The sequence below is a fragment of the Saimiri boliviensis genome, chromosome 15 (genome assembly GCF_048565385.1).
Source record: "Saimiri boliviensis isolate mSaiBol1 chromosome 15, mSaiBol1.pri, whole genome shotgun sequence".
NCBI classification, from domain to species: Eukaryota; Metazoa; Chordata; class Mammalia; order Primates; family Cebidae; genus Saimiri; species Saimiri boliviensis.
In genome coordinates this window covers 86,494,242-86,506,400 of record NC_133463.1, presented here as the reverse complement: position 1 = coordinate 86,506,400, position 12,159 = coordinate 86,494,242, and the positions used below count along the sequence as shown (strand labels likewise).

General features: G+C 47.0%; 1 protein-coding gene across 1 annotated transcript in view; it reads left to right on the top strand.

Annotated features, from left to right (window-relative positions):
- The window catches only part of COL22A1 (collagen type XXII alpha 1 chain), a 320,593-nt gene that overhangs the window by 289,638 nt on the left and 18,796 nt on the right, over positions 1 to 12,159 (top strand). The window contains exons 53-56 of the mRNA XM_003933680.4: positions 2,444 to 2,488; positions 3,318 to 3,371; positions 5,368 to 5,421; positions 11,263 to 11,316. Coding sequence (XP_003933729.3) covers positions 2,444 to 2,488; positions 3,318 to 3,371; positions 5,368 to 5,421; positions 11,263 to 11,316 — 207 coding nt within the window. The remainder of the gene's footprint in view (positions 1 to 2,443; positions 2,489 to 3,317; positions 3,372 to 5,367; positions 5,422 to 11,262; positions 11,317 to 12,159) is intronic.

Genomic DNA, 12,159 nt, shown 5'->3' with positions numbered 1-12,159 from the left:
AGCCCACCGGCCACATGGCTCTCACCACTGTGGCAGGGCTAGCCCAGACTGGCTGACCATGCGGTCCTAGAAGTCCTTTTCCTCCAGACGGCCATGCTTCCCTGCGGTCAATTCAGCTTTGTCACGCTCCATAGCTGTGAAATTTATTTTCACAATTGAAGTCATTACTTTGTTGTTGCTAAAAGTTTTCTTTGTTCTTACCCGATTTATTATAATTTCAATGGGTTTTCTCTGGATAATGGAGCCTAAAAATGAATCTTAATTTTAGTTTTCAACACTTGCCATAGCTAAAGTCTTTTTCCAATTATAAAAGTGACTCACTCCCATTCTCTAATATTATTAATAATGATGATGATGATGATGATGGTAATAAGAAGAAAAAGAATACAAAAAATGATATAGAAGAAAATTAATTTACTTCTAATTCACAACACAGAAGACAAGCTTTTAATATTTGGTGTATTTTTTCTAGTCCTTTTTTCTATATATGAATTCTAACATCTATATATGTGCATCTATATCTAGCTATCTAGCTATTACACATATAAACAGACACAAACATTACCTACGGAAATGAACTCTATGTGTTTTAGCATTATTGGGTTTTATTGCTAAATGTTTTACCTCCTCATAATTTCAGAATTGTTCTCACAATTCCTTAAATTGCTTTTAGAAAAAAATATGATTTTAAATGATTATCCTAAAATTATCTGGATTTTTATCTAGCAGATCAAAATTTTGGTCCTATTTTCTTAATGTTTTTCTTTTAAAAATCAACTTTCTGGCTAGTATTCAATAAGAAATAAATAAAATTTAAAACTAAATTTTCTGTTGTCCCAAATCCCCTTATTTTTCACATGACTCACCAGAAAACACCCCAAAAATGGAGACTATTACCTCTTGTGGCAATTGCAACACTGAACCAGTGACCAATTTATTAAAGGTGGTTCCTGGCTTATTGGAGTGACAGGGGCTCCTTTTCAGCCAGGAAACCCATGGAACCTGCACTGGGGCAAGACCCATCCATCTCTCAACTGGGAATTGTAATGAAAGAACTGAGGTTCGAAGGCCAGGCAGGGAAAAGAAGACCAAGCTCCTCTGGCTGATGCAGAATAAGCCAGGGCAAAGCTTGGTAGAATGGAGTGGGTTTTCAGATAGAAAGACCTGGATTCAGCCTTTACTTTGTCATTTATTGACTTTGTGACCTTGAGCACAATGAGGACCTTTCTGAACCTCTGTTTCTTCTTCTATGAAACGGCAGTCATAAGAGCTCCCATTCTTGCAGGGTGGTTGTAAGTACTAAAGGAGAAGGTAGGACATATAACATTCACAGTAGAGTGCCTGATGCATTGAGTGTGGCTTTCTCAGTTGGTGCTTTTGTGATTAGATTGGAGGAGAGCACATAGGAGTCTCTTCCTCTGGGCTGGCTGAATTTGGAATTCTGGGGTCCTTGAGGAAGATGCTGAGCCCTGAGAAATTCCCAGCCCTCTCCAGGGAAATGTAACTGGATCCGAGCAACTGGAGAGCACTGTGCAGTTCTGATTCAGTCCTGAAGGCAACTCTGCAGAAGTAGGTTCTATCCTAATTTTACAGATATGGAAACTGAGTCCCAGAGGAGAGAAGTAGAGCTCCCAAGATCCCACAGCTACAAAGTGGGAAGTATGGCCCGATCCCAGACCTAACTCCAGAGTCAGCCCAGTTCCATGAAGCTAAGAGCATATGGCACTCTTTTCCATGGATGAACACTGCAGAGCCATGCCAGATGGGCACTTTTATTATCCTTGAGCTTTAGCTTTACATCCATCCATTGGGGATTTTCACGCAGTCAGATTGGTCTGGAGATTTGAAATGATGGCCTCAGCTCTGCTAATGGTTTAATCTTCACTCACAGAGCTAGGAGCTCTGTGGTGGTGCTTCAGGTAATAGGCCTCCAAGCTGCAACTCTGGACGAGGAGACCCAACCCCTATGGCCCGGGTTGTAGCTCACAGAGCTGACCTTACTCAGAGGTGTTGGTAGGACCAGAAGTGGCCACAGGAACAAGGAAGGGGCCACAGGACCTAACTCTGGGTGAAGGCGATGTTCCCTGCAACTGACTCAGGAGCTGTGCAGAGAAGAGCAGGCCAAGCCATGTGCTGTGATCCTGGAACAATTGGGAGGATCAGGAGTTCAGGAGACACCTAGGGCAATGCCCCAACACTCTGAGGCATTAGTGGGATGAGCCCTGGCAGCTCTGCCCACAGCACAGAGGGGGCTGGGAGGAAGGGCTCTTGGTCTCCCACCATCAAGCCCCTGGCACTGAGCATGGCACCAAGTAGGGCTGTCCTGCAGATGGTGGAGATTGAGTGGAGGCAGCGAGGGTCAAAGCAGGCAGGGAGGCATGCCTGTCTACTTCTGCCCAAGAGCCTGCTCTGTCATGGGATAACTCCATTCTCTTCCTTCTAGGGCTTCAAGGGACACACGGGTGATTCTGGTGCACCTGGTCCCCGGGTAAGTGGGCGCTTCACTTTGGAGGTCTCCCCAGGTGGTCAGAGCTTACACTTCCCAGACAGAAGGTTCCTCCAGCCTGCAGGCCATGGCAGTGCCTTACCCAAGAGAGAAAATGGAGCATATCAGCCTGGAGCATGCCAGCACAGGGGCACCTTGGAAGATCCACCCCCCATCCCCTTGGCCTAATTCTCTCAGGTGGTTTTTCTAGGGGCCATACATTGTCATTGCCAGCTAGTTTGACCAAATCAGTCTGGACTCAGGTTTGTCATGCACATCAGCCCTGAGCCCTATGAGGGGGTTGATGGTATTAGGTTCATTTTGCAGAGGAGGAAACTGAGGCCCAGAGGACATGGGTGATTTTCCAAGGTCCTAAAGCTTCTATATGTAAAGCATCACTTTTACCCCAGATGTGGAAACTCCAGAGACTAATTTTTGACCTTTAACTCTTCTGCCTCCTTGGATTGCCCAGAATGGAAGTGACATTAGGGTTCAGCTGGTTAGATCCTTTGCATGATCTAGATACCGAGGAGCAAGCACAAGTGTAGAGAGGGTCGCATAGATGAGCAGATAAGGAGGCAGCATTCAAGTGCATATGCCAGCCCCGTCAGCTGCTCTTCTGCCTAAACTGCACAGAGGCACAGCGTGGCTCCAGGTGCTCACAGCTGGCCTTGGGTGTGCCACAGACCTCAACTCAGGGCCAGGGCTCTGCATATAGAATTTGACAGGTCCCTGGGTCTCCACCTCTCCCAGCTCCTCAGATGCCCCTGTGGTTGAGACAGTCAGTGGCTGAAGCATCTCCTTCCCTAATAGCAGGACTTTTTCTTCCTAGGGAGAGCCTGGTGCCATGGGGCCTCCTGGCCAGGAAGGGTTACCAGGAAAAGACGTAAGTGGGGTCCTGTAGGGTCTGGCTGGGCTAGGGATGGGGTATCAAGGAAGTGACACCCAGAAACTGCCCCACAGTGGTTGGTGGCAGCACTGCTAAGGGGCACAGATGATGTCATAGGATTGGTTGGCAAGGATGAGATTGGAGGCTCCAGCCTAGTGGGTGGGTAACTGGGCTTTATGTTTGATAAGAAAGCTTTTCTGGATCAGTTGTGATTTGTCCATTGGTACAAATGAGAGGCCTGTTGGGTCTGGCCTTAAATGGACTTGAGAGGCATTTCAGAGTTTTTCCTGGATTATTTCTCCATCGCTTGGGCTCTGCAGTACTCAAAGCATCTGCACCCCTCGCCACCACCGCTGTGTGCTATGGATGGCTCTCGTGTTTATTTGGTGTTAGGATCTGGACAGAACAAGGACATTTGTTTTGTTTGTTTTTTGAGATGGAGTCTCACTCACTGTCCAGGATGGAGTGCAGTGGCCCTATCTGGGCTCACTGCAACCTCCACCTCCTCGGTTCAAGCAATTCTCCTGTCTCAGCCTCCTGAGTAGCTGAGACTACAGGTGCCTGCCACCACACCTGGGTAATTTTTGTATTTTTAGTCGAGATGGGGTTTCACCTTGTTGGTCAGGCTGATCTCGAACGCCTGACCTCTGGTGAGCCACCTGTCTTGGTCTCCCAAAGTGCTGGGTTTACAGGTGTGAGCTGAGATTACAAGGAAATCTTTGAACTCAGGTGTACAAATGAAATATTTGAGATCCAGAGAGATTAAGGGACTGACTTATGATCACTCAGAGAGTCAGAGACAGGAGTAGCTTGCCTGGAGCCCAGAATCTGCCAGCTCCACATTCCCCAGGGACCAGTCGTCTGCAAGTGGCATCCTGCAGGGTGGCTGGATGTGCAGGATGCAGAGTGCCCTCATGGAATTGGCCATTTGGTCAGAGGTAGGGGCACCAGGTGCTGAGGTGCAAAGTGGTCTCATGCCCACCCTGTGTGTCCTTCAGGACCTGCCTTTAAACAGTGACAAAGTGGACTCTTCCCCAATGGTTCTTGACACACCAGAGCACATAGCCCCTGCATCTGATCTGCTGCCAGGAATGATGGAGCTGGAAAGGATGCTTAGGAGAAATCTGATCTAGGTCAGGTGCTTTCTTAGCTGTGGAATCTGTTTTACAAGATCAGTATAGTGTATGAAGCCCTATGCATAGAGCTAAAAGTAAAGGCCACCCCAACCCCACCCAAAAGGGGGCCTCTGAGAAGCCTGATACAGTTCATTCCATCCCCTGGATGCAGGGTGCTATCCAGGCAGGAATGTGACTGGTATCAGCTCGCCCAGTACATTGGGGTAGAGCCGTGATGGGACTCTGGGATGCCAGGTGGTGAGCTCTGCTTCCTTCCCTCCATCTTAACCATTTGACCTTTATTTTAAAAATCAATTTTCTAGAGTGTTTTGCAGTCTACTTTGTGTAGGAGCATGTCCAAGTTTCTGATTTTTTATCCATCACATGGTTGGGATTATGCCCCTGTCACGGGGCTGCTTGGAAGACCCTGCGAGGTGGTGGTGAATCACACTGCTTGGCAAACTGGAAGGTGCTATACACCTGGGTGACATTGATTTTTTTTACCCTGGTGGCTCAGACATGAGTGGTTCCAGGTCACCATCTAGTGAATCAGGAAAAGAACTTCAAGAGAGATTCTCTCCCCTGCTACTTCTCTTAGTTCAGGATGGAGACACCTAAAATCCCTGACAACAGATGGATGATGTCTAAGAAGTAACTGAATAAATGGATGCACAAATGCGAGCTCGCTTGCATTACTCATGCACAGGCAGGGAGTTTGTCCGTATTTGGAATAATGGAAAATTGATGATGAAACATGCTGGACAGTTTGTTGGTTCCTCTGGGTAACTCAGTGAGCTTTGGTTAACATTCGAATTTGTGATGCCATCATCTTCACACAGCTACTGGGTAATGACATTACCTCTCTCTCTTTCTTCCAGGGTGACACTGGACCCACTGGGCCACCGGGTCCCCAGGGACCCAGGGGCCTACCGGTGAGTTTTGCTTTGTGATGAATGCGCTTCATGTTATTGCAGGGCCTGTTACCACAGTGACATTTAGTTAGTTCCCTCTGGTGCTGCTGTATATATTGTCAAACAATTGCAGTATGTTTTAGCAGTTGGTAAATAGCTGCCCCCGTAAGTCCCTGTAGTCACCTCCACCAATGCTCAGATTCTTTTCTGGGACCATCTCCCCCTCACAATATAAAAATTACTAAATTGCCACTGGGCACCACTGGGACTTTATAGGACCTGGCCCCGAGGGTCTGCTCTAGCTCTGGGCCACACTAGGGGTTGGTACTTTCTAGGGGTTAGTTTCCTGGGGCTGCTGTAACCAAGCACCATGAATGGAATGTGGTACACAGTGGAAGTGTGGTACACAGCGGAAGTGTGGTACACAGCGGAAGTGTGGTACACAGTGGAAATGTGATATTCAGAGGAATGTGGTATACAGAGGAAATGTGCTGCATCATGGCTCTGGGGGCCAGAAGCCTGACACTCAGATCAACAGGATTGCTTCCTTCTGAACCTGAGACAGAATCCATTCCAGGTGTCTCCCCAGCTTCTGGGGCTTTGCTGACTCTCTAGAGTATTCCTCAGCTTGCAGGGAGTACCGCCCTGGCCTTTGCCTTCATCTTCATGTTGGGTTCTCTCTGCTTGTGCCTCTCTCCAATGGTCCCCCCACTTTTTTTTTTCCTGAGATGGAGTCCTGCTATTTCACCCAGGTGGGAGTACAGTGGTTGAAATCTCGGCTCATTGTATCCTCCGCCTCCCAGGCTCAAGTGATTCTCCTGCCTCGGCCTCCTGAGTAGCTGGGATTACAGGTGCCCACCACCACACCCAGCTAATTTTGTCTTTTTTTTTTTTTTTTTTGTATTTTTAGTAGAGTAGGAGTTTTTCCCTGTTGGTCAGGCTGGTTTCGAACTCTTTTCCTCAAGTGATCTGCCCGCTTCGGCCTCCCAAAGTGCTGGGATTACAGGTGTGAGCCACTGTGCCTGGCCCAAAGTTCCCCTTCTTATAAGGAAAGCTTATTGGGCAAAGGGCCCACCCTATTCAATATGACCTTATATTAACTAGTTGCATTTGCAATGACCCAATTTCCCAATGAGGTCACATTCAGAAGAACTGAACATTAGGACTTCAACTTGAAAATTTGGGGGAACATGATTGAATCCCATAGTATTCCATATGATTGATAAATACTTGGATGCTCTATCTGCCTGTTTGTGCACAGAGGCAAATCCTTCTCATATCTAAAAGCCTGAGAGCATGAAGAAGAAGGTCAAAAACAGATATTTAGGTGTCCAGTGTTGCGCAAAGAGAAAGGTATACATTATCCCACTTGTGCCCAGGGGCCATCTCAGAAAGCCAGCTTTGACATCTGTGTCTACATAGATACTATTGTTGATATAATTCATGCTAATTGTAGAGGCAACCAGACAAAATTGAATGTTATAAAGTAACAAGAAAATTCCCTCTTCACCCCTACCCCAGTCCCACGCTCCAAAGGAAGCCACTGTTAGAAGCATTTTGTATATATCCTAAAACATTTTCAATACACCCATGGGGATATAGAATACATATTTCATACACAACACTTTATTATTTGCAACTGGTTTATTGTATGGCTTGCATGTTGTTTATTTTTTGAATGAGTCATGGAGGAAACAAGTGAATGATGAATATTGGCTTCCCAAGTTGAGGTCACACAGCTTGTAAGAGCTTTAGGTCAGTTTAAAACCAAGACTTTCTGATGCCAAATCCTGTGTTCTCCACCCTACTGTGGATATGTGGGCTTAGTCTTCGAGATCCTAGAGATGGCGTGTGTGGCAGGTTCTATGAGCTCAGACATCCCATATTCTCAGAACTTACCAGGTAGAGCCACATTCTCCCCTGATGAGGCCATGATGACCCAAATGAGCTGAAGCCCAGCCTCCCCGGGCGTGAGCTCTCAATGGGGTGATATCAACCCCACAGGGAAAACGTTGATTCTTGAGGTGTCCAAGACTATGATGGTGTGTGCCAAACGCAGATATGTATACAGTACATAAATAGATATGTAGCTTAGCTATGGTATTAAAATTTCATTTGAAGATTTTAAGAAAAAATGTCTAAAAAGGCAACTGGGGAAGGAATGACAAGGACAAACATGTGAGAAGCGCTGCTCCAGAGCCCCTCCAGGAGTCCAGTGGTTCTGACCAGGTCCCCCTGGCTCCTTCACTGGGCTTTTGCATCCAACTCTGGAGTTCAGCCTTCAGGGCTTGATTTCTGCCTCTTCAATATTCATCACATGTACTAGATGAGTTTCTTCACTTCTCCCAGGACTCAGTTTTCTCATCTGTGAAATGGAGGCAATTTGAACAGAGCAAGGAGACTGTAAGAACTCAGCAAGACAATCCAGTGAACTGACAGAATAGTGCCAAGCCCTCGAAATGTGCCCTGGCCAGACCCTCTCCATTCCTGGAGGCAAGAGGAGCCCTAGCTCTGCTTCTCTCCCTGGCCTCTTGGCATAGGGTAGCAATCAAATTCTTGTTAAGTGCAAACACATGCAAAGGCACAGAAGAGGGAAAGGGAAGTGACTTCTTTTATGGAGACAGGATCTTGCTGTGTCGCCCAGGCTGTACTGCAGTGGCATGATCATGGCTAACTGCAGCCTCAACCTCCTGGGTTCAAGCAGTTCTCCTGTCTCAGCCTCCCAAGTAGTTGGGATCACAGGTACACACCACCATGCCCACCTAATCAAAAAAATTTTTTGTAGATATGAGCTCTTGCTATGTTATCCAAGTTGGTCTCAAACTCCTGGCTCAGGCAATCCTCCCATCTCAGCCTCCCAAAGTGCTAAAATTACAGGTGTAAGCTACCGTGCTTGGCCAGGAAGTGACATTTGGAGAGCAGTGAGTACTCAGAACACATGTGTGAGGTGGAAGAAGACAGCCGGCCTGCTGAGGTTGTGAAGGGCTCCATGTACCACATGCTAGGTGGGGGTGGCCCCAAAATCCCAAAGCCCCCAAAGGCTGCTGTGTGGTCCTAGCTTGCCCCCATCAATTCTCAGGTAGATCGTAAGGAATTTGATACCAAAAATGAGCTACTGAAGTTTGCCAAGTACTTATTATTTTAAACACAGAAGAATTCCAAGTCCTTTCTATGACAACATCATTTTTCACTCCGAGACTTCCACGCTTTTCTGAGTGAGGAGAAGGATGCCAGCAAGCCCCACAAGATCACACAACTTTGAACTAGACACTGAATATGTACAGACTGCCTCTGTCAATAGTTGTGGTGATTGTGAATGCATGTGTGGCCTGAAAACTTGCATTTTGCTTTCTCTAAAATCTACAACCACCCGAGGGTAAGAATAGCCCTTATGACAACCACCTTATGGCCACCAAACTCCAACAAGCACCAGTGGAGCTGAGTTCAGTACTGGGAACTGCATGAGGAACTTACATGATCCATTTATTGAGTTCTGTCCAAACCCTGTGAGGCAGGTACAATTGCTGTCCCCATTCACAGATGAGAAATGGAGGTACAGAGAAGTCTAGTAACTTGCCCAAGGTCACACTGCAAGTCTGTGGCACAGCCAGGATTTGTACTCCAGCATCTTGTTCAAGAGCCTGCAGCTTCAACACCCACCTGGGCTGGTGTGTGCTAGATGTCCTCATCAGAAAGATCATCCTAGAAGGAGCGGTCTTAGAATAGGAGTTTGGAGCTCAAAAGAGTTAAAAAGGAGCTGTGCATAGTGGTTGACGCCTGTAATTCCAGCTTTTAGGGAGGCAGGGGCAGGAGGATAGCTTGAGCCCAGGAGTTTGAGACCTGCCTGGGCAATATAGTGAGACCCCATTCGCCACAAAAAGGAAAAGAAAAAAAAAGACCAAAAAAATGTTGAAAATGGGAGTTGTGGTTTCCACTCCTGGGAAGCAGATACCAGAGGGGCTTGGTGAAGGAGGGCAGGACACAGGAGTGGCTCTGTAGCCCAGGAGGGAACCAGGTCCCAGCACCCATAGGCCTCAAGGGCACAGAGCACAGGCAGCAGCCCCGAACCACCCTGCCTTCTGTGCACATGGCCTGTGTTGGCACCCTATGCTACTGTGCCTTGGCCCTTATCCTCCCTGCAAAGGGAAGATTAGAGGGAGAAGGAAGAGAGATACAATTTCCATAGGGATAAGGCAAAGTACATATTTTTAGAGGGACACAGATGGGTTGGTGGGCGGAGGAAGGTGCAGGGAGAAGCGTTTTGCAGTGTTCACGGAAGGGCCGAGCACGGGTAAGCAGTCCACAAATCCAGCTGGCTGCTCTGATTTTAGACCTTACTAGCTCAGCGATCTCTGACAGGTCCATGATAGGGCATCTGGGATATGAGGATAAAGACATCTGTGCTGCGTGATTCCTGGCAGGATCCAGTGACATGAGGCCAGGGCCACGCATGTGTTTGGAGGCACAAGGTGGAAGCTGTATTGATGATCACTGACCCATAAGGCATGTGCTTAAGGAGGGGCAGAACAGTATGAGATGGAATCAGTGCTGCCTACGTTCAGATCTCAGCTTCTCCCCTTGCCTCGCAGGCAGGTGGCTCAGCATTTCTGAGCCTCAGTTCCCCCATGTGTAAAAAGGTGATGATGGTTTTTGCCTGATGTGAGCAGGGAGTGAATTAATGCACGCAAAATGAGAAGCCCTTAGAAGAAGTCTGGTACGTAAGATGTGCCCAGTCAGCATCAGCTACTTTATACTGGAATATGCTTCCATGAATCCAACATATTTGTGAATACATGCTTCACAGATTATAGGGCATTAACACCTTTTGGTTACAGGATCAATGGAGACTGGTTCTCTAGGATGTCCTTGGTTCATTATTCAGCAGTGAGCTTCCTGTGTGTCTGGCACTGCATTGGAGGCACACAAGGAGGCTCTCTCCTCCTAGGCTGGATATATAAAGAATGACAAGGCATAGACCCTGCCTTTGGGTTACTCATGGTAGGGAAGAGGGCCAGGTAAAGATGCAGCAACCAGCAGGAATCTACCCTGAGTTGGGGAATGTGGTGGGCAGAGGAAGAGACCAACACAGCCTGGGAATTGAAGCTGTGAATTTTTGGCTTAATAAAAACGTGTCTGATCCTCAAAAGGGAGTAGCTAGGAATACTCTTGAGCTGTCTTGTTTTTTTTTACTCTACTGGGATCTTATTGGTTAAATGTATTCAAAACTATGTGCACAATATATCTCTGTGAAGTTGGATAAAACCATACTTGCAAGCCTCAGTCTTGGAATCTGGAGCAAATGGACCTTCCATTTTGTAGCTGCATGACTCTGCGCAAGCCATTTTTCTTCTCTGTATCTACGTCTTTTAAACAGGAGCATAGCAATCTCCTTAGTGGGGGAGTACAAGGAGAGAAGTGTGCGGACGTGCTCCCTAAGTTGAGACCAGCACTGTGACAGTGTGAGCGATTGCGTGTATGCTGGCTTGTTAGACGGCTTGTTTATTCCTTAACACAGCAACCGAATGGAAGGATGAATAGATGAATGAATGAATAAATGAATGAATCAATGAATCTGGTCATAATTATTTACTGTGCCTCAGCTGTGGGCACCATTCACCAGGCTAAACTTTTTCATGCCCATGGACTCATTTAATTTACAACAGTATGATGAAATAAATATTACAAGTTCCTTTTAGAAGTTGAGAAACATCCTCTGAATAAGGCAGTGGTTGACTGAGAGCCACAGCAGTGAAAGTAACAGATTCTGTGTAAAAACAAGTCCAGTACATCAGTCTATCTCTTTGTTCCACTGCCCTGCTCTTTGATATCCTGGCAGTATGATTATCTCTGTTTCTTCCCCAGGGAAAGAATGGATCACCAGGATCTCCAGGAGAGCCTGGCCCTCCAGGAACCCCCGTGAGTACTCTTTGGCTGCTATGTGGTGGCATTGGGGTGGGCTTTGAAAGGGCTTGTGGCTCACATTACAGATTGTCTAGCCTCTATCCCATTGGTGGGGACATACTGGTTTGAGTGGTAGAAATAGGTTGGAGGCAAGAGGCTCCATGGAGCCCTTTTTTTAAGATTTAAAATACATATGATCATGCTCTTGGCTCTTTGTTGACTATAGCCATAGGCATCTATGGTCTACAACCATAGGCACCCAAAACTATTAAACCCTTCTTTTTAAAAAATGTGCAATGAGGTTGTGGAACAAAAGTTTGGTATTTCCAGAGAACGGGAGGACAGGGTCAGGCTGAGCAACCTTACCACCTCGAATGAAGGAAAGTGTGCAGCATGGGAATGGAGGTGGGGACAGGTGCGGGAGACAAAAAGGATCAACAGGCAGGTGGCAGGGAGAGTTCAGGTGGCAGATAGTAGAAAGAGGGTGTGTACCAATCAGCAGAGTCCTGGTCAGCTGATAGCAAATGCAAGATTTGGGGTTCAGGCCTGGTGGGTGGGGAGACATGGTGGGAAGATGGTCCTTTAATGGATTCTAGGATTGGATGAGAAAAACTCCGGCCCTTGTCTCCTTCCAACCTAGTCTTCTTGTATTTTTACTTGCTAAAATCGTCCACCTGACTCAGAAGGCCATTATGAGGTGTGGTGAGTCAAGTATCAATTGTACCGTGTAACAGGCTGACCAGGACTTGGTACTTCAGATGCTGCGGTGACCAGCTTATCTCATTTTGCAAGGAACTTTCCCAGTCGGAAACTCCTGCATCCTGGGAAACCTCCTGGTTATAGGCAAATGGGCATCTG